The following is a 26,679-nucleotide window of genomic DNA, read 5'->3' on the forward strand; positions in this document are numbered from 1 at the left end:
TTGTTTGAAGGTAATAAATTATCACTCTTATTTCCTGGAACTAAAAAGCGCAATTGTTGGGTAATCGTTCTGTCTGGATATCTGGGTATGTTTAGCCTGAAGAGGAGAAGATTGAGAGGGGATATGATAACCATCTTCAATTACTTGAAGGGCTGTCATATAGAGGATGGTGCCGAGATGTTTTCTGTTGCCCCAGAAGGTCGGACCAGAACCAACGAGATGGAATTAAATCAAAAGAGTTTCCATCTAGACATTAGGAAGAATTTTCTAACAGTCAGAGCGGTTCCTCAGTGGAACAGGCTTCCTCCGGAGGTGGTAAGTGCTCCTTCCCTGGAGGCTTTTAAGCAGAGGCTAGATGGCCATTTGTCTGCAATGCTGATTCTATGACCTTAGGCAGTTCATGGGAGGTAGGGCATTTTGGCCATCTTCTGGGCATGAAGTAGGGGTCACTGGGGGTGTGGGGGGGAGGTAGTTGTGAAATTCCTGCATTGTGCAGGGGGTTGGACTAGATGACCCTGGAGATCCCTTCCAACTTTGATTCTATGATCTTTTTTTCCCCTTTGATCAGCATTTTCTTAATCCTGTGTTCTCATTCCCTTCTGTTCTTTCTGAGATGGGGAGCTGGTGGGACACTGAAAAGTGTCCTAAGTGAGCAAAGATGAAACTTGGTCTTTCAGTGCGTTGTTGTTGCACCCCAGGCCAGACACAAACACACACCTCATATAGGCTGCATTGCAATGGCATCATGAAGGAAACTGGTGCATCTTAAGTACAACTGAAAATTCAGATATGGGTTGTCTTTTTGTCTTTGGCAAGGCTCTCATGGTGCTCATGTGACTTTCAAAGATTTATCATGTCCTTCATAACAAGAAAAGTATGAAAGATACTTTCCTCCTCACGTAGTTTTATTTTTCATTGCATATTATATTTTTACTTAGCCTTCATTGATTTTCTTTTGCAAAGGTTATTACCATCCATAAGATATCAGGAGAACTGGATATAACTCTAAATTATGTGTTAATTTCTTTAGAAAATGATGCTTTGACTTTCCATTAGACAGAGAGCCCAGTGTGTGGGTGTAGGAGAGACACTGAAGTCAGTGAATAAGTAAATGAGTTTTTAGCCCTTCACTGAGCAACTAAGGCTGCAGTCTTCCTCTAGCCCACCCTTCCATCACAGCCATTTCTAGAGCATGAAATAGTTATAAGGATTGACTATCATCCAGAGGACTCAGGACAAAAGAACAAATACTTGTGCATGCTGGTGATGCACAAGTCCTTTTATGGACTTCTGCTCAGTAAGCCAAATTTTGCCTTTAGGGAGTGCCTGGGGATTTTGGATGTGCACTCAGAAAAAGCGTCTTTGGGGGTACCATTACTGCACGTGTAAGAGGATCTATGGGACCTAGTAATTGGAACTGGCTCAGAGGTAGAGCCTCTGCTTGGCATGCAGAAGGTCCCAGGTTCAATCCCCGGCATCTCCAGTAAAAGGGACTAGGCAAGTAGGTGGTGTGAAAGACCTCTGCCTGAGACCCTGGAGAGCCTCTTCTGGTCAGAGTAGACAATACTGACTTTGATGGACCAAGGGTCAGGTTCAGTATAAGGCAGCTTCATGTGTTCATACGTTCAACTCAAACTGCAGTGTGTGGGTTTGTTGTTCTTTTCTCCCATTTTTTCATTTTCTATTGAAGTCCTCTGGGGATTTTGCAAAGTGTTTTCACTTCCTTGTAAGCAGTCAGCAGCTGCATTCCATCCATTCTAACACGTGGCTGCCTTATGAGTCAAAAGGCTTTTAGGGGTGATGCAGAGAAAAGTTGTCCTTTGCCTCATTCATATCTGTTCCCATTTCTGGGCCACATAATGGCACTATGTGACGTGGCAAAAGATCATCAGCTAACAATTGTACTACTTGGCATAGTTCCCCTATCCTTTTCTTACACCTGTGCAATGTTCTGACCAGATCGTTACAGTGCAACAGCGGGGTGGGGGGGGGGATTGTGGTGCAGCACTGAAGCATCAGTCATTATGTATAATCCTAAGCACTTTTTGCTTAGTCCAGCAAATGGTGGGATGCTGCTGTTTAAAACAGATCACAAAATAATCAGCCCTGCACAGTTCTTGCTCTGTCGGTATTTGATCAGCTCTTCTGGATCATTTGAGGCCTGTTGAAATATTTTCAGCGTTAAGAGTTTACTTGATACTCAGTTTATGTATAACTTGGTGTTTTCCTCTATATTCTCTAAATGTTTCTTCAGTGATTTCCAAAACTGAACAAAATCCAACTAATGGACGAAGAAACAGTATATTTGTGTACCAGCAAGATGTAGATATCACAAATGAATGTGAACTTCCGTGTGGGGTTAAAAAAAAAGGCAAGACAAAGTTAAATCATACAAGGTGTTGGTTATATTAATTTCTAAGCTAAATTTGTATGGTGATAGCCTGAGCACTTGAATATCCATTTTAAAAGATAGTTTTGAATTAACTGATGTTGGGGGTTACCGCACTTTGTATTCCCAGCGATGTATTAAGAGTTTGAAAATGTTATAAAAACATCGCTTTAAAAGGGTTTTTGGGTACCACAGCTAATAAATGGTTGGAAGACGTCTTCACAACTAAAGGGGCCAAACAAAGTGCGAACATTATTTTTTATAACGTTTTCAAACTCTTAATACATCGCTGGGAATACATAGAAAGTGCAAACAGTATTTTTTATAACATTTTCAAACTCTTAATACATCGCTGGGAATACCAAGTGCGGTAACAGCCTCTGTCTTGTATTATGTCATGACTTTGTCCCAGCTTTTCCACAAAAGGTAATTTAGTACACACAATGCAAGTGCTCAATGTCTATCATTTATCTGAATATAATAAAAAATTAAAAGCAAAAACAAATTGGATGCTTTCTGCTGATTTTAATTTCTCTTCTTACCCTTTGTAGATATTCAATTCTTTGCCTGCTTAACTTGATCATCTTAATTGATGTATTTCCTTTGATGGGGAAAATAAAATAATCTCTACCGCAGTAGCAGAGAGTGAATGTTTTGAGCAGGTTGTGTTGCCAAGGGTAACTCACCATTGACCTTATGACGTGGCTTTGATGTTGCTATTGAGCTCTTTCATCTGTCTACAGTAACCTCAGACGAAAGCAACAGAACTTGGGGAAGAAGCACAGCTTGTCATCAGGAGGAATTCGAAGAAATTAAGAGAAGCTTTAAAAAGAAAGGCTGCACTTGGGGGCCAAATTCGGTTCAAACAAAAGAGCGAGCAGATTGTAAAGAGAGGTATGGCGATTGTGTGTCATGGGAAATATGATACAAACTTGGTATTACAATAACATAGGCAAATGCCTTTGAGTAGCCTAGCTGTGGATACTGGAATCAACAGAGCCTAATAGAGCCAGTGTGGTGTGGTTTTTAAGAGTGGTGGTTTGGAGCGGTGGACCCAAATCTGGAGAACCGGGTTTGATTCCCCACTCCTTCACATGAGAGGTGGATGCTAATCTGGTGAACTGGATTTGTTTCCCCACTCCTCCACATAAAGCCAGCTGGGTGACCTTGGGGTAGTCACAGCTCTCTTCGAACTCTCCAGTCCCACCTACCTCACAGGGTTGAGGGGAAGGGAAGGTGATTGTAAGCCAGTTTGATTCTCCCTTAAGTGGTAGAGAAAGTCGGGATATAAAAACCAACTCTTCTTCTTCTAATAGATTAACTGATCAAGTGTGCAATAACAGATATAGTTTGTGTCAGTCAGGACACAGGGTCTTATTCCAAGACCCTGAAAGACTGGACAATTCTACCAACTATTTTGTCAGATTGCACAGAGAAGCCATTGAAATTCATAAACATCAGCACAACTTTAACAGAAAAGAAGATAGTTTAAGAATGAATAAGGCTTGGCTTCCTGTCCTGAAAACCTCCAGACTAACTAAGACTACAGTCCACAATAGCCATGCAGATTAGCTTTGGATTTCACACATTAACAGATCACTTCAGGATACAATGGTTCCATATTAACATACCACACCCTCATTAGCACATTATCTTGATACTTACAGGACAATGATTAGCACATTACCTTTGATACTTTTTGCAGGACAATGATACAGCTCAAACCCAACCCCATTCTGACTATATATTACTCTTCCTACACACTTGACACTGAGAGACACTGTCCCTCAGTGTTACTCCTCTGAAGATGCCTGCCACAGCTGCTGGCGGAACGTCAGGAAAGAAAATACCAAGACCACGGTCACACAGCCCGGATAACCTACAAGAACCAATTGTGCATTTCAGTTTTCATGTCAAAATATACATGTTTGAGGGAGAACTTTTAACTGAATGGTTATGCAGATTGCATGACAACTACAATTGAGTTTATCTCCTTCTGTTCAAATCTTGGACCAATTACAGGCCAAGCTGAGCAGTATAAAAACACATAAAGGCTGAGTGAGTGAAGCTGGTATTGGATTGTCATCAGTCACTTGTCAGACCTCAGTACCTCGTTGTGTTCCTTGCATAAGGGACTTCACTCCAGACGTAGTCGCGAGTTTAAAGTTTTATTAAGAAAGCCAGCAAGTTCAGCAAGTCATAGAAACTTAAGGCTAGAATACAGACATGGGGAAATACTGGTACATTTATAGGGTACATACAATGGGGTTGATTAGTTCAGGGTATAATACAAAAGAACGAGGAGTGGCAGAGTTGTCTTGATAGTTCAGATACAAGGAAACAATATGGAAGTTAACAGCCAGTAACTACTTAAGAAAACGCATACAAGAAATTAATGCGTGCAATAGCTAGATGATCTCCAGGGCTCCCAGGCATTGTTCCGCGGGACCTGGTATCATACTAGCGATTACTCGGGCGGGTCTCCATTGTGGTGCAGATGCCGGGCGGGGGACAGAGTGCAAACAGGGGAGGACGGAGCGAACTAAAAATCCATTTTGTTTATGTAAGGAACCATCTTGTCTTATCCGGGGTTGCCAGAAAGCCTTAGCTGACATCACATGAGCCAGACAGATGGGCTTACAGAGAGATGTCTTGTTCTAATAGTAAGCAAACAGTGTACAGGCCTGGGCTGAGAGCCTTGGCGTAACAGGTACCCTACATTTAGGAGCTGTTGCTTGTTTTAAAGTACTCCATCACACTCTTCCTGCTTGTTAAATTTTTCACTCATAAGGAGAGTTTGATGTGGGAGTGCCTTAAAGCAAGCAATCTGCTCTGCTTTGCCTACTCTGGCTGGCTTTGTACAGGAATCAAACAGCAAGGCAAGTTAGGGGAGCACATTGCAGTATATAAGTGCTCAATCAGATAAGACCTTCCTGTGTATTAAGAAGTCTGTAAATTGCTCCAAACTGTCTGCCACTCAGATGACACCAGGAATTAATTGGGGAAATCAGACATAGTTATATCCACTGTCCACTGAGCATTTAAAGATGTTTGGTTGATTTGATTGAGACTTGAACAACAAAATGCTTCTATTCAGTTTTTAGGTGGCTAATGCATCTGCATCTTTCCCCCTGTGATTTGTTATTGCTGATCTGCCCTGTTTGCACGGATGTAGTGAATGGGAGTAAGCAGCTTGAACATATTTAGTACAGAAGAGGAAAGCTCAGAAGTATATCCTTACCTGAAAACTTCTATGGATTTCTGAAATGCAAGCTTACTAATTACTGTGGCTTTATGGCTCAGAAGTAAAAGGATGCAAGGAGATTAAAAGTCTAGAGATGACTCAGAGTAGCTCAGATTTATCCTTAACAAAGTGCATCTGCTTTGTTGAATAGGGCATAAATTGACAATCATCAGTGACTGTAAAGGCCTGTAGCTTAAGGTCAAACTAGACATCATGGAGGTCATGGGTTTTGTTGCCCCTGAGACCCTCAACCCCTGGGGACCCCCATTTTTGTCATTGTTTGTTCTCCTTTTGTATGCGTGTGCACCTCAGTGTGGGCCTAGGATTGATAAAAGAAGCCTGAATTAGTGATATCAACGGGCAGTGAGTCATGCCAAAGGAGGAAAGGAATGCAGGGCAGCTCCTCTATCAGTCATGGGAAAGCCCACCCTAAGGGATTCAGTCGAGGGCTATTTTCCCCGAGGACACTGGAGCCTCGTCCTAGATAATTTGATCTCAACTACAACCCACATTTCCAAAACAATAAGCAACGGGCCAATTCCAGCAATTTACTCAGTATCTAAATGACCAGCCTAGGAAAGGCTGCAGATGGCTAGCCGGTCAAGGCTGGTAAAACGCACACCTGGCCACGGCTGCCACCTGCTAATCCAGCAGTGGGCTTGGGTCCAAGGGCATGACAGAACTATGGACCTGCTCCTTCAAGGAGAGTGCAGCCCCACTCAGAATGGGTGGCTCACCTTAAAGTCCAGGTCAGACTTTCTGCTCACCAGTAGCACTTCTGTCTTGTCAGGATTACACTTAGCCCACATCCACTCCAAAACTACCTCTAGGCACCTGTTCAGAGTTTCTAAAGCCTCCTTGGGATCTGCTAGAGGTGCGAGATAGATTGTCTATGCTAGAAGGGGTTTAAACCTCCCTGTACAGATTTGCTATAAAAACAGGCTTCTCAATGTGGCTATAATTTGCCTTTAAGATTAATAGCGGTCTTAATAGCGATAAACGTCACTCTGTTTATTGATGTATGATCACAGATCTGATGACTGTAGACTAATAGAGACCATATAGGTCAGTGATGGTGAACCTTTTAGAGACCGAGTGCCCAAACTGCAACCCAAAACCCACTTATTTATCGCAAAGTGCCAACACGGCAATTTAACCTGAATACTGAGGTTTTAGTTTAGAAAAAACAACTCATATATTAACATCTTTTGTCTTAAAAGAAAAACACAATAACTGAGCTTTCAATGATACAAACAAATTTTTATTGAAAGGTAAAAGTTTGCATTTGGCATGCTTTTGAATAATTAATGTGATTTTTGCTGTTGTATGCATGCTGATAATTTGTCTAACCTTGGCTCATACTTTGTAAGTTTGAGATCAACACATGCAGCACTCAGGTCATCTGTTAGTCTGTTTCTGGTGTCAGATTTGATATAATTCAAAGCTGAAAACAGCTGCTCACAAGCATAAGATGATCCAAACAAAGTAAGGAAAGCCATCCCAAGTGCTTCCATTGACTTAAAACTATATGGCAGAGAATTCCACACTTTAAGGATTTCATTTTCAGAACTAACTGTGCTGTCCTTTGTCATCCCTTCTATCTTCTCAAGTGTTTCACGCAGGTCATAGAATTTATTTTTCCAGATAGAGCTTTCTTGAAATTCTAATAGTTCCATTTCTAGATTTCCTAAATCTAACCAGTGTAAGTAGGAAAGATCAAGTTCTTCCGATTTGGCTTTATCTGGAGAAATAAGAAAACACAGGGCTGTCTCCATCTTACGGAACTGTAAAAATCTGTTACTAAAATTCACCTTTGCACCTGCTATAATGCTAGAAAATTCCTTGTACATTTCCTGATGGCTTGTAGGATTGTCTGCAAATGTTGTAGAATTTTCTAAATGCATTTTTAGATTTGGAAAATATTTCAGCTGCCCACTTTCAAGGTCTCTTTCAAAAACCTGCAGTTTTCTCTCAATATGTGGACAAACCCATGAGATCTCAGTTTTCCCTGCCGCATGTGACAGGGGAGAGAGGAAGCGCTCCCATTGGGCTGCTGGGCAGAGGGGCGGGTGATGTAAGAAATGCCCTCAGGCGCGTGGAGAGGGGGAGGGGAGCAGCCCAGCCCGCGTCCCTCTGGCTTTCTAGTAACGAACTCAGGCGAACTCTGTGTTGGGGCGACAGCGCGCGTGCCCACAGAGAGGGCTCTGAGTGCTCCCTCTGGCACGCGTGCCAAGGGTTCGCCACCACTGAAGGTATAACCTATGATCTATCATGCTTGTCCGTTAGCTATTAACATCTATCAAGGAATTTAAAAAAAAAAAGGTTATTATGGGTATCCTTAACTGTCTTCTACAGCAGGCTTGGACACATTATCAGGATGCCTGATTAACATTTGTTTACTATATAGAATGGTAGGCTTTCTCAGGTCAGTGGTGTTTCTGTTAAATCTTTTGACAGATCCAGATTAAAGGACATGGGTTCTTGTGAAATCTGGCAGTTAGTTAAATTGGATGCTTTGTGCTGTGACTGAAGCTTTTCTAAAATATCACATACAATGTAAAGCATCTTATGAATTTGACACATAGCCAGAGTAGATTTTGCTGCTCTTTGAAAATGGTCAAGGGTATTCCTTCATGCTTGCATTTGTTGCCCATTCTGTTCCAAAAGTATTCTAATTATCATCTGAGAGGGAATCTTTCAAGTAGTTGCATTTTTTTTCTTCCACAGCAGATTTAATAGGACAAGTTCAAATCAAATCAAATCAGACCTTTATTGGCATAAATCTTTTAAATACTATATTCAATTATTAAAATACAATCTTTGAACAGTAAGATACCAATAACCTCTGTTGTAAAATCCTGTATGCTTTTGTATTCGGGTATAGAGGCATTGGTTTTTGTTTATTATTAAAAACTAGAAACAAATACACCTAAAACCCAATAGTAATGGGGGGGGGGGACTTGCTGTGACACTACAATAAATCTGGTACTGAAGCAAACATCAAAACATGTCCTGTCATACAGGAAAAAATCTTCTCTGTTATTCATGTTCTTAATTGCACAGTATGAACATGCTGTCAATATTTAAAAAAAAAAATTCTGATAAAAGAGTTTCTCTGATTTCAGAATAAGACCGCTCTCAGACGGCAGCAGTCCTTGGTCAACACTTTTGATGAAGAATCAGAAAGGTGTTCCTTTAGCCTCTTTGTTCATGGACCAAGGTTAGTACTATATAGCAGAGTACTACAGCAGGAGGGGCTGTTTCTCAGGATCCAGCGGCACAAATGTCATTGCGTTTGAATATTTGCCATAGATTAGAGGCTTCCAGTGGCTTGGATCCAGACTAACATTTCGGTGGGTGCCAGGATTTCCTCCCACAGAGTGTGATTTCCCCCACCCCACCAGCGGCGGCCCAAAAACACCCTGTTCCTGGAGACCACCAGGAACATGATTTCTGGAGACATTTCAGGCTTCCAGGAGACTGGAAGCTGCTCTGCCAGCTGAAATTGTTGCACCTGCAGAAACGCTAATATGGAGCCAAGCCGGTTAAGACTGTTCAGCCCTTTGCAGATCACACTGGCTGCAAACATTCCTTCTGGAATGTAATCTGAGGTCAAGGCAGAGGGGAGAAATTCTACACAGGATAATGAAGTATAAGTAGCTTTTTTTTTTTTACTTCCCATGCAAACTGACACAAGACAATAAGATGGATATTCCAGGAACCGTGCTTCAGCATTCTCACTAACGTTGGTGATTTCTATCAGTCAAGGAGGCAAGACTTGGCTATTAATTTCCTGTTTCCACTGGTGGGGGCCATCCACTCTTCAGTTCATTTCCAGCTTAGAATAGGAGTGTGGGCTTGTTCAGGAGCTCTACTGTCCAAAATCTCCCTTTCAGCCTTCTTTTTGCCTCCTGTATCTTTTCCTTCTTCTTTGGCTTTTGTTCTGCTAATCCCTCCACTGTACTTCCAGAGGTATCGTAGGCGCACAGCGTTTGCTGTAGACCACCCTAGGGTCCCTCGGTATCTGCCTCAAGTTCTCCCTGAAATTGCCAGGTGACTGTGACAAATGATGGCTGAAGAATTTACGTGACTGCAAAACAGCAATCTTGAGACGCTCACTAGAGGGTGCAAGAGACTTGGCTCATCAGCTCATCCTTCCAACCCAGTCCCCACCAGTGGAAACAGAAAAAAACCCCACCAGTGGAAACAGGAAATTGATATCTAAGTCCTGTCTCCTTGACTCGTTGGTGGGAGTCACCCATTTTAAGATGCCCTCCCTAGCTCAGAATAGAAGGAACTTTCACAGTACGCATCCAATGTTCCTTTCCCCCCGATATCTGTTGTCATTTTCAGTGGCTTAATAAGAGCCACTCCTAGCAACTGCTACGGTAGCTGAGACAATGGTTCCTGAAGTTTGAGTGGTTAGAAAGCCTAGAAGAGGAATGGTACTTGCCCATAGCTGCGTAGGTCTGCTATGAGATTTAAGAAGGCCCATATTCAGAGACAAATCGTTGTCATTGCCAACTTGGGAGCTGTGCCTCTATATACTGTGGTTACATGTTTTATTTAATATGGAATCCAGCCCCAAAGCTGTTAATTAAAATAGAAAAAAATTCACAAAGGGACAAGTACCAATGCAAAAATCCCAAGAAATTTACCATCAAGCTATTTGAAGAAGTGTAGTAAATCTCAAAAAGTATTAATTACCTTGCTTGCTTGTACTGGTTAAAATTTCCACTTGCCTCATGACATAAATTTTGCATGGCATATGGCAACTTCTTTTTGTTGTTGAAGCTAACATCTGAACAAATGTTTTGTCTCTACAGAGCAGAAGCTTTCCCCTGAAGGCCTGGATGCTAAGCGGCCAAAACAATTAAAATTGCCAAATCAGGCCTATATTGACCTACCTCTCGGGAAGGATGAAAAAGGACTCAATTCTGCAGAACAGGAGAGCTTCGAAGAAGGAAATTCAGCAAGTTCAACAAATAGCACTCCACAGATGACACCTACCAACAGTCTCAGTAGAACGCTGCAGAAGAAGAAAACTGACTCTGTGTTATATGGATGTACTGTCCTCCTTGCGTCTGTAGCTCTGGGCTTGGATATTAGGGAGCTGAACAGGCCGCAGGTTCCAGAGGAAGTGTTGCCTAGGGAAGAAAAGAAGAAACGTGATGGACTGTTTCAGCGAGCTTCCAAGTTTCGTCGAAGTGCAAGCCCTTTAAGGTTGCATTCCAAAAAAGAAGAAATGCACATCCCTTCAGTAAGCCCGTCTGCAAGCACTGTGAATCTTTTGTCTTTATCTTCTGCTTCCACTAAGTGCCTGCTCCAGTCTGACTGTGAAGATGCTACTGCAAGGACACTGCCCAGTGACAGAGACAGTCCTATTAAATGTTTGGTGGCAGAAAGCCCTGTAAGTAGAAAAGAACAAATTGTTCCTGCTACTGATTCTAACTTGCCATGTCCTGCTCTTCTTGTGAAACAAGAATCCCAATGTACAGCAAAAGTCTCTTCCTCTAAAGTGAGAGTTATGGGGCACAGAAGGACCGTGTCGGATGGAAATCCGTGTCATGCCACGAGTGAGTAGAACCAAGTGTCCAATTTCATATATTCGTTACGGATCAAAAATGACCAGGAAGCTATGGGGTAATTAAAGGAATAATGGAGGTGGTATATGGAAATGTTGTCTGGACCATCAATGAGGAAGTGAGGAGCATGTACCACCAAAATTCAGGCAATTCTTGCTGTACAGAGTAAAAGAAAGAGTAAGCACAGTTATGTTTATCCCAAATTATTAAATACAGAAGCCACAGTTCTTAAATACGAACATGTGCCTCAGGCCTTTTGCAGTCCAAAGTTCACATTTTATATACAGCTTCCTGGACTGCTACAACCATGAACCATTCTCTTCTGCATTGCACCCAGGATGCATGTACCATTTTCTCGCATTCTTGGATGTAAGGAATTGCAGGGATTTAGGACAATCAAGTATGTTTATTTATCACTTTCTCTCCAGAAGCTGTTCAGCTGGTGTTAGTCTGCTTTAAGTTGAATAATAGTGGAAAGGATTTGAGTATTGTATAGACAAACATAATACAGGGATTGAGTCCCCCTGTGTTTTACCCTGTTTACCCTGTGTTTTACCCATTCCACATTATTTATCACACAAGAAAACAGCATGTAAGATGCCCTAGCTCCACTTTTCTGTCACAGCTCCTCAGGATTTTTTAAAAAGAAATTTGGTAATGTCTAGGGTTCTGTAGCTCATTAAGTTGGATTCTAAGAACTGTAGGAGTAACTCTACTCAAAAGAGTTGGGCTTTTCCACTTCCTCCTTGCTGCATTTTATTGCAGCCCCTCCTGCTAAAAACCACTCCTGGGGGTCAAGCGACCTTCTTGAATGCCATGGGATGTATTTCAGGGGCTTCAGATGAAGAGAGCATCTCTAGAAATGAGTATCTCTCCCCCTCCCCCTTGCACAAGCAAAGTACTTGCTGCTTGTTCAAGGGTCCCATGGGCCCCTTAGTCGTTGCCATAAGATGTATGACTGTTGTGATGTTCTGTTTATCCCTTTCTCACCCTACTAGCTAACGGTGTCCCTGAGGTTCTGCTCGTTTCGTCGCTCTTACAAAGAAACTTTTCCATCGACGCATCTCATGAAAAGCAAAGAACTGTCAGTATTATACCAAGACCTCGGCCTTCTTCTTTAAGAAGCAGGCTAGATCCTTGGCAGGCTGTTTCACAAAGTGTGAAGCCAAGCCCTTCTGAGACGGATCGCTTAGAGGGTGACGGAGGTTCCAAGGCTAACTCGCTAACCGACACCGAGGAGAGAACTAAATCCCATATGCCCTCATTACTTGATATCGATGTTGAGGGTCAGAACAGTGATTGTACGGTGCCTTTGTGCAGAATGAAGAGTAAATCATGCCGGCCGTCAATATATGAACTGGAGAAAGAATTTTTGTCTTAAGTGCCTTGAATTTTTTAAATGCCGTTTTAAAAGAAGTAAGGTTTAGACTTTTTTTAATGCAACCAGGGCAACTTTATGCTGCTTTTTCCTAAATTTAATAATCGAGACAACCGATGGTACACAAGACCAGCTAAAATATTAAATGTAGAAAGGATGTACAGGGGGTGGGACAATAGTTGCTCTGTGGTCATTGACAGTATTCTGAATTAACAGATACATGTCAGGTTTGGTGTATTTGTCACAATTTGAATTTATCTTTCTCTTCACGGTGTCAAAGACTTTTTAAATTCCAGTGTTGATCAGCTAAATCTTAAGGGCGGGGAGGGCGGGGTAAAAATGCAATAAAATAAATACAATAAAGTCCTTTTGCAGTGTAAATTGACATTTTGCCTGCTGATGGCTTGCAGGAGAAACACTGCTAGGAACTGTGGTTTTAGGATTTCTTAAAAAGACATTGAAAGTGTGTGATCTCATCTTTACAAGAGAAATAATAGTGACTACATTTGGAAACCTCAGCCTCAGATTTCAAACTGTGTGGTTTTAAGTCATAATAAGAACAGACACAATTTTGAATAGACACAAAGGCAGAAATTTATCCAAGTAATTTCTTATCATCCATCATAAGGTTACTTGGAAATATGCACATTTGAGATCACGATTTTTAAAATGAAGCTTCCTTTGATCAGGTAATCAGACATTATTTTTTTAAGTATTTAAGATCTTTAATAAGAAAACAGGCATGGATAAGTGTTTTATCGCAGATGAGAGTGCATTCTGGATTGCTTTTAGTACTGTTAATTTGATCACAATTCCTAAAATCAACGTATGAGTTTGTATATTTTTTGAGCAGGGGGGGGGGGAGAAAATTGAAACAAAGGGCATTTTTTCAAATTGTTCACTGAGCATAATATCTAGCATGTTGGCAAATGCTGTTATAGATATTGAAAAGGAGTCAATTATTGTTCTTGTTGCAGTCCGCCAATCATTATTTGAATTTCCTTGTCAGTATATAGTCTTAAAAGCTAAAGCCTTACAACCCTGGCTCAGTGTCAGTGAATGCACAGCAATTTAATTGTAACAATTACATTTTGACAAAGGTGCATTTGAAATTGATTGAGCAATTTAATTTAAAGCCTATGTTGGCTACTTAAGTCACAGTATTTGTTTTCACTGAATTCTTGAAGGCATTTTTAAGATATCATCATAAAAAGGTAAAACTAGTGGGTTTTCTGAAGTTGTGGCTCATGTAAATTAAAAGTTGTTCATAATTGCCATTTTGATAGATTTCCATATGCTGTAGAAATGAATTTGTCCACAAATGAATCATTAATTTTCTACATGTCTCTGTTTTCTTTTCTTTTTTAAGGATGTTATTTTGAAATGTGTTGGCCAGGATCCAAACAATCAGTGCAAAGTGAAAAGCTTGGGGGGGCATATTTTGCTTATTTTGCTTTCTGACTGTAGTTCTTTGCACTGCATATAATCCAAAGGATCCCCCAACCTTTAGGATTAGTTTTTCAGGGAGTGGGAAGACTGGTAGTGGGACCGTAAGAAATGCTATGTTGCATGGCAAAAAGATATAACCCTGTGGATTCCACCCTTTGTTCCTGTAATTAAATATAAAAAGTTAGATTATGTGTTGTCCATCACTTGGATTGCATTCTGTGTTCAGTTAAGATTCACGGGCAAGGGTCTTGTTAATTTTCATGAATTGGAATTGCAGTAGCACATAATGTTCTCCTGATGGTAATTTGTACACAAGGTGAATAATCTTCCCAGGAAGAATGGAAGAAGAAGTAATTATGCACATTTCTTTGGACTTAAAGTAATATTCCTACCCAGTTTTTTTTAAAGGCACACTGATGTCTAGTTGTAATTTGAGTGGTCTTTGTACAACTGTTTATGACTAAGTTATTGTTTTTTAATTTACCTCTCTTTTTCCTCAGTGCTTTTTATAAGTTTCTTCTGTTTCTTTTTGATGTCAACTACTTTGTGTGTGTGTAAAGTGCCGTCAAGTCGCAGCTGACTTATGGCGACCCCTTTTTGGGGTTTTCATGGCAAGAGACTAACAGAGGTGGTTTGCCAGTGCCTTCCTCTGCACAGCAGCCCTGGACTTCCTTGGTGGTCTCCCATTACAGTACTATAAAATGTTGTCCCTTTAAATGATATGCAATCCGAATTTTAGAGTTTTATCATTTGAAAACTTGGATGGTTGGTTCTTTAGTTGAAAGGTGGGCACACTGGTGTATAGGAAAGTATGTTTAATTTTGGAAAGATGTGGGGGGGGGAAACCCTGAGAAAAAAATCTATTATAATTTTACATCTGGGATTTGGCAAGGAAATGTTTACCATGTTTGCTGATTTTCAGATAGTACATTACCGGTTCAGGATTCAAATCCTTGGGGTGCGGGGAGGGAGACTGCAATTTCAGGACTGTTATTTTCAATGGGGAACAAATTCAAGGGTCAGAGGCAGCTGTTTTTAAAGATAATGGCACTAAATTTCCACAGAACGTAGTTCACTCTTTAAGTTTCAAGCTGAATAGACAAAAGATTCCCAAAGTAGGTGCCTCTTGACGCAAGGACACTTCTCTCCACTGATTGCTGTGGGTGGGAAACAGTGGCAGCCCAACAGGAGAACACCAGCCTCTTAAAAAATGTCTTGTATGCATCCATTCGTTATGTGATCTTACAGTGACTGACAATTTAAAAAAATTACCTTTTGCTGAAAACTCTAAGAAAGATTTCCTTTACAGAAACCTCCCTCCAAACCTGCGGTCTTTGAAAATAGTTCAAATTCTGTAACCTCATGGTTAGATTGCTACAGCGTGTTCTATGTAGGGGTGCCCTTGAAGACATCCCAGGAACTACAACCAGTCCAGCGTGTGGCAGCCTGACAGTTGCCGGGACTAGCCATCGGGACCATATATTGCCCATTTTGAAACAGCTTCATTGACTGCTTCCAAGTTCAATTCAAAGTGCTGGTTATGACTCTTAAAGGCCTTCATGGCCTAGGGCCCATATATTTGGAGGATTGTCTCTTTCGATATGTCCCTGTGTGCCAGCTATGGTTATCAGGCAGCCATCTGTTGCCTATTCCACCACTTAGGTTGGCCCCAGACCCCGGCCTTTTCCATCGTGGCTCCAGCTCTGTGGAATGTGCTCCCTGAAGAAGTGAGGGACCCACCTCCTCGGAGGTCTTCAAGAAGCTACAAGATTTGTTTGTTTGCCAGGGTTTTGAAGAGAGGATGAATTGGTAGGCATCTTTTAAGTGGAGGAGGGGGAAGAGATTTGGGATTTATTTTATTTTTACTTTTAAACAAAAAAAATTTAGCTATTATTTTAAGCTGCCTTGAATCACGAGGAAAGGTGGAATATAAATGTAAGTTTTGGTACTTATCTTTAAAGCTCTAAACGGGCTGGGACCATTGTTTCTATGGGTCTGCCTCTCCTGATACACCGCCTCAGAGATTGCTATGCTTGTCTGAAAATATCTGGCAACCAGTTGAAGCTGGTAAAAGGCACTCCTGCCACCTGCTTATCCAGCTTCCACTTGCTTATCCAACATAAGTTTGGGTCCAAGAGTACCCCCAGAATACAGGCCTAGTCCTTCAAGGGGAATGCAACCCCATCCAGAATGGGTGACACCTTAAATCCTAGGTCAGATCTTACACTCTCCAGCAGCGCTTCCATCTTGTTGGGATTAAGCTTCAGTTTATTAGCCCGCATCCACTCCAAAAGTGCCTCCAGGCACCGATTCCGGGTTTCTACAGCCTCCCTGGGATCAGCAGAAGCATGAGATAGAGCTGAGTGTCATTCACAGCCCATCCCAACTCCAGATGACCTCATCCAGCAGTTTCCTGTAGATGTTAAAGAGCGTAGGGGACAAGATGGAACCTTGCAGGACCCCATGGACCAAAGGCCAAGGGGCTGAGCAGCAGTCCCCCAGCACCTTCTGAAACCTACCCTCCAGTTAGGACCAGGACCACCACGGAATGGAGCCTCCCAATCCCAGCCTAGATAGGCTGTCCAGAATGCCACCATGATTGATGGTATTGAAAGCTGCTGAGATATCTTGGAGTATGTACAGAGCCACACTCCCTCTGTCTCCCAACACAAGTAATCTACCAGGACAACCAAAGCTGTTTCAGTCCCATAACCAGCCCTAAACCCAGATTGGAAGGGTTCTAAACAATTTGCCTCATCCAGGAAAGCTTGAAGTTGTCCAGCCACCCCTGTTCAATCACCTTGCTCAAGAATGGAATATTTCAGACTGGTCAATAATGAGTATGCCCTAGAGGTGCCCCAGCAATAGCTGGTGAATCCCTTTTTAAACAACCTGGTGGTATTTTTTCTTCAGTAAATGAACTAAATTAAAAGTAGGTTTGCATGAGTAGCAGCTTTTGATAATCTCTTAGTGCCACTAGAGGGTGGTGGTGCTCTGTTTTAATTCTCACCATATTTATCACAGGTTTGTGATTTGATTGGTTACATTCCCATGCATTTGAGAATATTGGTAAAATTATGCCATATTTTTCTGTGAATTCAAATCTTGGATCCAAACCAGATGTCAAAATATGCCTTACTTCAAAGGTGATGAGACTTTTATCTTTTCTTTCAAAGGAGAATATATATGTGTGTGTGTGTGTCTATAAAGAACTAATAAAGGATCTCATAGTAGTAATAAACATTAAACAACTGCTTACTGAGTGCCCATGGCGTCCCCAGTTATATCATCTTCCAAATATCTATATGATTGTAAAAAAAGATACAATTATATAAATGAATCAATATATTATAGTGTTGCAAAATGATGTACATCAATAGACAAACAACTTTTCACTCCAAAAATCATAAAAGCATTTCCATTATTTAGAGAAATAAGCCCAGTTAGCCTGTCCATTCCTTACCCTAACTAATTCAGTCAATTTCAGTAATCTTGCCATCTCTCATACCTTATTTATCCAAAACTTTAGTCAAATATTTTGCACTCTTCGAATTCTGTGCAACTAACTTTCTTGCAGCAGAGTGGTAAGCTCTAGTACTGCAGCCAAAAGCTCTGCTCACGACCTGAGTTCGATCCCGACGGAAGTTGGTTTCAGGTAGCCGGCTCAAGGTTCACTCAGCCTTCCATCCTTCCGAGGTCGGTAAAATGAGTACCCAGCTTGCTGGGGTAAAGGGAAGATGACTGGGGAAGGCACTAGCAAACCAACCCGCAAACAAAGTCAGCCTTGGAAACGTCGGGGTGTGACGTCACCCCATGGATCAGGAATGACCTGGTGATTGCACAGGGGACCTTTACCTTTTAACTTTCTTGCAGCAGTACAAAATACCGTATCTCTATGAACTTTAGGAATATGTTCTAATAGAAATCCCAACAAAAGTCTCATTGCCTATTTTATACAAATCGCTGGACTAAGGGTGTTTAGACATAAAACCTACTGACTGTAGGCCAAGAAGCTTATGTAGCACTTTTAGCCAATCTGTTTTTCATTGTTCTTGCTTGGTATTGGTGTTGTACACTGTGTAAGTTGGACATAGCTCTTTCAGCCCTGTGTGTGTGTAAAGTGCCGTCAAGTCGCAGCCAACTTATGGCGACCCCTTACAGGGTTTTCATGGCAAGAGACGAACAGAGGTGGTTTGCTAGTGCCTTCCTCGGCACAGCAACCCTGCTATTCCTTGGTGGTCTCCCATCCAAATACTAACCAGGGCTGACCCTGCTTAGCTTCCGAGATCTGACGAGATTGGGCTGTACCATGCTGCCTTCCCTCCTCTTTCAGCCCTACACCCAACTAAAAAAGCACAAAAGCAACACATGCTTAACATTAACGAGACTTTCATCTTTACCAACTCCTCTAAGAGGCGTCAACAAACATTAAACAAAAAGGAAACAACCAGTTTTCATTTTCTCTGCCTCTGTCTTGCTGAACTCAAAGTCTTTGATTTGGTTCATTAAACTATGAAGCAGCTCTCATCTTTCTAGAGGTGTTAAAAGGTTACTAGCATGATTTAGTGGTTAAAGTGTCAGCACAGAATCTGGGAAACCCAGGTTTGAATCCCCAACCTTCCATGAACCTTGCTGGGTGACTTTCGGCCCAGTCACGCACTCTCAGCCTAACCTCCCTCACAGGGTTGTTGGGGAGAAAGGGAGATATAAATGATGTCAATAAATAAACAAAATCTCAGCTGATCAATTTCCCCCCCCCCCTGTATACCACTAAATCCATTGTGAAAGTTTCCCAGAAATAAAGCAATAGTACATCCTTGTTCTTGGGACTTTGGCTGCAATTATCAAAAGCATTTCAGGGTTTGAGGGTCTCCTGCCATTTTAGTCTAAGATATTACTGCTATATAGCTTTTATTGCTTTTCTTCCTCCCCTGGCTGCAGTAGATGAAAAATGATGTTTAGACTACCTTCACTGCAGTTCCAGTGAAAAGCACAGAGGCATGGAATAGGAGAAAGGCTACATAAGAAATCAGTTTCAGCCCAGGGATGCTGGTTCATCTCCTACATAAGAACGTAACAAAAGCCATGCTGGATCAGACCAAAGCCCATCAAGTCCAGCAGTCTTGTTCACACAGTGACCAACCAGGAAGTCCACAAACAAGACAACTGCAGCAGCATTATCCTGCCTGTGTTCCAAAGCACCTAATATAATAGGCATGCTCATCTGATCCTGGAGAGAATAGGTATGCATCATGACTAGTATCCATTTTGACTAGTAGCCATGAATAGCCCTCTCCTCCATGAACATGTCCGCTCCCCTCTTAAAGCCTTCCAAGTTGGCAGCCATCACCACATCCTGGGTCAGGGGGTTCCCCAATTTTACTATGTTGTATAAAGAAATACTTCCTTGTATCAGTTTTGAATGTGTCACCAGCTTCAGCAGATGACCCTGTGTTCTAGTATTATGAGAGAGGAACAAAAGCTTCTCCCTGTCCACTCTCTCCAAACCATGCATAATTTTATAGACCTCTATCATGTCTCCCCTTAACAGCCTTCTTTCCAAGCTATACAGCCCTGTTTAACCTCTCCTCATAGGGCAGTTGCTCTATCCCCCTGATCATTTTGGTTGCTCTTTTCTGCACCTTCTTAAACTCTAATTCCAGTGCAAAGCCATAGATAATTAACAGCACAATCCTAAGGAGTAGGATGAAGAGGCTCAGGGAGCAGACTGACCCTTACACCAGCATATCTCTGGGTTACACTGGCATAAGGGCCAGTAATGCCAGTGCAGGCCCCCAATGCAGCTGCCCCACTCTTGGGCGCTGGCACAGCTCTGCAGCAGCTGGCCATCAATGCAACTAAGGCACAGGCCTCTGTGCCAGCATGGTTGTGGGTGGTTCTGGGGGCATGGCCAGAGTTAGTTGGCTCCCTAAGACCTTTCAGCCTGGGAACACCCCCTGACCGAGGTGCAAAGTCATACCTTAGAAAACCATGGCATACCCGATAGGCATTGTGTGCGACCATCAAGTGCTCCCCCCAGAGCAGCAGCCATGCCCATCAGGACCCAAACAGCTCAGGATGCTGACGGTGCAACTAGAGGTGCCAACCTCCAGGTACTAGCTGGAGATCTCCTGCTATTACAATTGATCTCCAGCCGATAGAGATCAGTTTACCTGGAGAAAAATGGCAGCTTTGGCAATTGGACTCTATGGCGTTGAAGTCCCTCCCCTCCCCAAACCCTGCCCTCCTCAGGCCCCAACCCAAAAACCTCCTGCCGGTGGTGAAGAGGGACTTGGCAACCCTAGGTATGACCAATCAACTCCCTCCCATGACTGCCCAGTCCCCCCAAGCCCTACAAACCCCCCAGCCAGGATGCCAAGAGGACCAACTCTGTCCGTCCCTAAACATGGTCTCCTTGTTGTTTATAGCCATCAGCCATGGAGGGCATGCTGGGTCTGGAGAGTGCCAACTGAACAATAAATGGAGTTAGTGGTGCCATCTTATGCCATCATATTCCCTATTACTATGTATGGGTGTGAAAGCTGGACAATGAAGAAAGCTGACAGCAAGAAAGTAGACTCCTTTGAAATGTGGTGTTGGAGGAGAGTGTTACGGATACCATGGACCGCCAAAAAAACCAATCAGTGGGTTATAAATCAACTCAGGCCTGAACTGACCCTAGAAGCTAAAATGACTAAACTGAGGCTATCGTATTTTGGTCACATCATGAGATGACAAGAGTCACTGGAAAAGACAGTCATGCTAGGAAAAGTTGAGGGCAGCAGGAAAAGAGAAAGACCCAACAAGAGATGGATTGACTCAATAAAGGAAGCCACAGCCCTCAATTTGCAAGACCTGAGCAAGGCTGTCAAAGATAGGACATTGTGGAGGACATTGATTCATAGGGTTGCCATGAGTCGGAAGTGACTTGACAGCACTTAACACACACACATTGGTGTCAGGGCTGCACCAGAGGGGAATGGGTCATCTCGGGATGCGGTTGTGGCAATGCATCCGATCGAGTGGGAGTGGCTTTGTAAACTATAGAAAAATCCCTAAAATGTTGTCAACCCCTGATTAGTGTTTCTCATTTGCCTGGGAATCAAGTGGGTGTCAAGGCCCCAGAGAAATGACTTGCTGCCAGTTTTTTCAAAGGTCAGCTGTCTTGCTACTGGGAAATTCAAGCCTGGTCAATTGTGTGTCACCTACCTCCTGAGGCAGGGACCCTCTGACAAGCCTCCTATGAGGTGTGATGGTAGCAGTTGCCAGATGGCAATGTTGTAGCAGTTGCCAGATGGCATGAATACCCCTCTCATGGAGGAGAGGGGTATTCATGGCTGTTAGTTAGAATGGATGCTAGTCATGCTGCATACGTATTCTCTCTAGTATCAGAGGAGCATGCCTATTTTTTTGGGTGCGGTGGAACACAGGCAGGATGGTCCTGCTGCACTCGTCTTGTTTGTGGCTTCCTAGAGGCACCTGGTTGGCCACTGCGTGAACAGACTGCTGGACTTGATGGGCCTTCGTCTGATCCAGCAGGGCCGTTCTTATGTTCTTATGTAGAGCATAGTACAGAGGGCAAAGAGCTTGGCGACTGCCAGTGGCTGCATGGCTCGCTGCTCTCCCAGTACTGCATCTTCAGCTGGCTGAATACCTGCTCAATGACCATGCATGTCTGGTGGTGGGCTTGGTTGTAACGGCTGTGTGGTTTGGCGGATCATCTTGGGGACACGGGGTCAGCAAATAAGGAAGGATCAGTCAGCATGGATAGAATGTCACCCGTCAAGACTTCGACCCCCTGCACAGTACTCTGCCACCCCCCCAACCAGACTACTGTCCCGGCTACTACCCTTTGCCCTCTGGCCATGTGGCCAACAGGTGGCTGAGGCCAGGTGCAACAAAAATGGCTACCAGGCATCTGAAGGAGCAGCTTGCTGTCACAAGGGATGTCAGGGAGGGAGAGGTGCTCATTGAGAGACTGCTGGATGGACCTGTTATAGATGCTTCACATCCCCACATGATGCCTCGCCCTGGCGGGGGGCCCTCCTGCTCTGCCACAAACAGGGGGCACGGGGATTAGCTTGGGGGCATCTTTGGCAGCATGGTTGTCCTGCTGCAAGGCATGGCTGCAGGCGAGTGGAGGACACCCATGACTGCATAGACTCCCCACAGCATCTCCCCCTTTCCCTTCAGAGGTGAGGGCACCCACTAGTCCATTCGGGCCAGGGGCTGGCTTGGGGTGTCCACAGGTGGGAGAATGCTGGGGCCCTTTATCTATTTATTTAGATTTATATCTATCCTTAATTCCCGGGCAGTATTTTTTACCTGCATGTATATGTGTGTGTGTGGGGGGGGACCCTCTGTTCCAGTTAAGGTCAATTGCTGTGGAATAAAGTAACAGGCTACTTGGAACAGATAGCGGTACTCAAAGACTGGCACACATTTCTCACAAAATCAACCATTATATCTGGCTCTGGAGTAAAGTATTGTCCCAGTGCTCAAGTACACTTGTGATAAAGCAATCAGCCTGTTGTTCCCTCAGGAAATAGAAACATCTACTAAACAAGACAAGACTTTTTTTCTTTGACATGCTTCAGTCACAAACACTTCCAAGGTATTTTAGAAATTGGAAATGCTTGCCATTATAAGTATCAAGTGTTTTGTGAAGCCAGCTGAAGCTGGGGCTTTGCTCCAGTGAAAGACCTCTAAAGTAGATAGGGCTGAATCGAGCAGTACAGAGATACTTAAAACATCTTTTGCAATTCAGATGGCCAATAGGACCAACTTGGCTGGAGCATCCTTGGCATCTCCTGTTAAAGGAACTCAGGTAGCAGATGTTAGGGAAGATCACTTCTCTGCCTGAGATCCCAGAGATCAGCTGGTATTGTTTACTCTTACTGAGCTAGATGGGTCAATGTATGACCCTGTATGAGGTGACTTCATTGGCTCATATGAAAAAGCAACAACACAATAATACTAGGATCACAATTATTTGAAATCTGAGGTAGACTGAAAGCCACCCAGTAGATCGCAAAGAAGTAAGAAAGACATCACTTTCACACAGCCCAAATAATGCACTTTCAATCCAATTTCAATGCACTTTGAAGGTGGGTTTTACTGTGTGAACTGGCAAAATCAACTTGCAAACGATCATTAAGGTGCACTGAAAGTGGATTGGAAGTGCATTATTTGGGCTGTGTGCCATGTCTACAACACAAGGAATGCAATCTTAGCAACAAGATGTTGGATGTCTTGACGCTTGTGTTTCAATGACCGTCCATGATCAAGGCATCATAGACAGAAAAGTCATTAGCGGCTTTTACTGTTCGCCTTAGTTGGCCTTGGTAATATCTGCTGTTTCAAGGAGAGAACAAATGAGCGCTTCAGTCTCAGAGAATTGCCTTTGCCGAACAATAATGACATCAATAATGTGAGGTGTAATTTTAACAATGGAAAATGAGCTCTACTTTTCTCTGTTTTCAATTTCTTTCTCAAGAGCCTTTCTGTTTCTTTGGCAAATTTTGCAGTTTTACAGATCTTTGTGAAATTCTTGATGAGTGTGACTGGGGGAGGGGGGGAAAGTCCCACATGAATCATTTTAGCAAGCTATAAGACGTTTTCTGCTGCATGCGTGAGTTTTCTTGGGAGTCAATCCCACCAGCACTGGAATCGGTTTGGGTAGGGTTCTTCCACACATCTCCCCCCCCCCGTGCATTTTTACGGTTTATTGTCTTCCGCATGTGGCTTAAATAATGAGGACTTTGGAAGGGTCTTTTCATCAGTGTCAATATGTTTTTTTGTTTTTTTAATGAAAGCTGGGAATTCAGAGAATCTGCTTAAACTATCATTACAACACTACAGTGTTATATCGATACTTTAAGTCCTTTAAAAAAAAACGGAAATAACTGGGGGGGGGGCGCGTCAGGAGTGGTTTAACGATGATGACAGTCCAAGCATTGAAAAGTGGGCTGGAGGTGGGTGAGACAAATAATGATAAACAAATAAACAATAAAAACTTTATGTGGGTGGGGGGGAAGCTGGTTCAAAATCGGCTTCCAGAAAAACATTGGGGTAAAAGTGGTCTCAAGAGAAAGGGAAAAAACCCAGGGGAAAAAAAAACCAGAGTGAAAACTAAAGGTACAAAAATGCATGCAAAAAACCAGGGAGGAAACTGAAGCAGTATGGGGCCAGAATCAACTAAAAAAAAAAACACACACACACGTGGAAAAGCCCTCAGGGTCCACAGCAGGGCCAAAATAGTTCAAGCTCCAATTGTAGAACACATTTTGAGAGAGCCACTGTAGCTCTGAAATAGAAGCAGAAAAGTAACAGGAACAAAGCATTGGCTCTTCCAGGTTCAGAGAGAGGGAAGAAATTCAGGTGAGCTCAAAAGTCAATTTTCTGATTGGTTGGAGAGGTTGTAGGGGAGTTCCCATGATGTGGGAAGATTTCCATATAAGCAAGAAGGTGTGTGAGAGGTGGTCTTAGTAGCAAAACCAGAAATTAAGCAAAGGTAAATAATGTAAACAAATTGTGGCGCTTGAGGCTGATTGTCACTTGCATCTCTTTTGTTAAAAGGAATGCAAGACAGGGTTGCCAACCTCCAGGTACTAGCTGGAGATCACCAACTATTACAACTGATCTCCAGTTGATAGAGATCAGTTCACCTGGAGAAAATGGCCACATATGGCACTGAAGTCCCTCCCCTCCCCAAACCCCACCCTCCCTAGGCTCCACCCCAAAAATCTCCAGGTATTTCCCAACCTGGAGCTGGCAACCCTAAAGACAGTGCTTAAATTACCTTGACTGAACTGAAATATCTCAAAAAATAGCTAAGAGCCTTCAGTTAATGACTTAGTCAATCTTGTTTCTGGACTTCCAGTATACCAAGGATTCCCCCCTGAGCTGGTTTAATATCTTGCAGGTTGATTATTGTGTCAGACTGGGTGTTCTGACTGCTATCCATCTCAAGCTCTTCAAAGGTGCTTTCACTTGTGGAACCGTTTTATTCATAGGGCAGTTTTTGCACATTTCATGATGAAATGATTGCCCTATGTGCAGTTGACATTAAAACTGACTCCTATCTATTATTCTGCCAATTTGCTTCCTATTATTCTGCAAATAGCCCAAAATTAGGTCTGCAGAGTGTTGTGTGTGGCATGAGACTTACTTGGTCAAGAATCCAAGATGGAGGGAGGATGAAACCAAAGCCACAAAATGGGCGCTTCGGGCAACAAGAGGCCCAGGAGTGTGGGCAGGTACAGATGTCTGTGTTTCCTTCCCTTTCCACCAATCCAAATTACTTCCTGGAGTTTCAAGCTTTCTTTTCTAGTCTACCAGAAAAATACCAACTGGGAGGGAGTTGCGCCAGAGGGGAGGGCTGAGTAGCCAATCCAAACTGCAATGATTGGGAAGGGGCATTGAAATAGAAAGGAAGGAGAAGAACGCATCAGATATTAAGGAGCTGAGACCTTGCACAATTGCAATTGGTCAGGCACTTGGTCTTTTCTGCTGGTACAAGATCAGTAGCAAGCCAAATGTCATGCTCCCAATTTAAATTGTCCCATTAGGTATTTGGAATACAGCTGTTCAGGGGGAAGAGTGGGAACTGGAAATGGGAGTCCCCTTCCCTCCAGCCGACTAGGAGTGTACAGGAAGTCCTGCCTCTCTTGCCAACCGGTAAGGAGGATTTTTTTTTATCAACACACCTCTGGTGCAAAAAGGTATTAGAGCTAGGGTTGCCAACCTCCAGGTAGTAGCTGGAGATCTCCTGCTATCACAATTGATCTCCAGCCGATAGAGATCAGTTCACCTAGAGAAAATGGCCACTTTGGCAATTGGACTCTATGGCATTGAAGTCCCTCCCCAAACCCCACCCTTCTCAGGCTCCACCCCAAAAAACTCCTGTCAGTGGTGAAGAAGGACCTGGCAACCCTACTTTCAAGCAGAAGGCATGATGGTTGTCTACATGGTCTCATTCCTTATGCAGCCACTGTGTTGCTGCGCGAGATATCTGGGTGGTTCCAGATGGGTACCAGCTATGGACAGTGGGCACAAGATAGAGGAAGTGACACTGACATGGTAGAAGTCCATATCTGTTCTTATTTTATTGTCTAAACCAGACTCTGCATTGTTGTCCTGGTGGAACACAATCTTCTATCAGCAAGTATAGAAAATACCTTTTTGGGGGGGGGGACAAGATCCGTGGTTAGCCAAACATCATGGTCCCAGTTTAAATTGTCCATATGTTGCTCCAGTTAGGTACTTTGACTACAGCTTTTCAGGTTGAACAGAGGGGACTGAAAATGGACCTCCCCTTCCCTCCAGGCAATTACCTGTTCGAAGGTTTGCTGTTGTCGTTTGACGCTGTTAAAGGCATATTATGCAGCCTAAACACCGCATCTTCTTCCTGCTGTCAGCCATGGGAGTTTTGCAGTCCAGCTGAAAGCAAGCCAGTCACTGTGATTGACATTTGATTATCAGCGTGGTGAAAGCAGTGCAATTTTCCCATTTTGGAGAAGGAAGGGAAATTACAGAGGCTGAACTAATCTGGGTGTAAACAAACAAATCCACTTGGATTCTGCCGTTGGACAGGTCCATCACGACTTGTTCCTGTTGCTTTTGATTATTCCCA

General features: G+C 43.0%; 1 protein-coding gene across 1 annotated transcript in view; it reads left to right on the forward strand.

The window, feature by feature from the left end:
• MAP3K21 (mitogen-activated protein kinase kinase kinase 21) overlaps positions 1-12,637 on the forward strand; it is a 53,609-nt gene extending 40,972 nt beyond the window's left edge. Inside the window, exons 7-10 of the mRNA XM_056852516.1 lie at positions 3,133-3,283; positions 8,759-8,853; positions 10,460-11,209; positions 12,217-12,637. Coding sequence (XP_056708494.1) covers positions 3,133-3,283; positions 8,759-8,853; positions 10,460-11,209; positions 12,217-12,599 — 1,379 coding nt within the window. The 3' untranslated portion in view covers positions 12,600-12,637. The remainder of the gene's footprint in view (positions 1-3,132; positions 3,284-8,758; positions 8,854-10,459; positions 11,210-12,216) is intronic.
• The last annotated feature ends 14,042 nt before the right edge of the window (positions 12,638-26,679 follow it).

The sequence above is a fragment of the Euleptes europaea genome, chromosome 7, assembly GCF_029931775.1.
Source record: "Euleptes europaea isolate rEulEur1 chromosome 7, rEulEur1.hap1, whole genome shotgun sequence".
NCBI lineage: Eukaryota > Metazoa > Chordata > Lepidosauria > Squamata > Sphaerodactylidae > Euleptes > Euleptes europaea.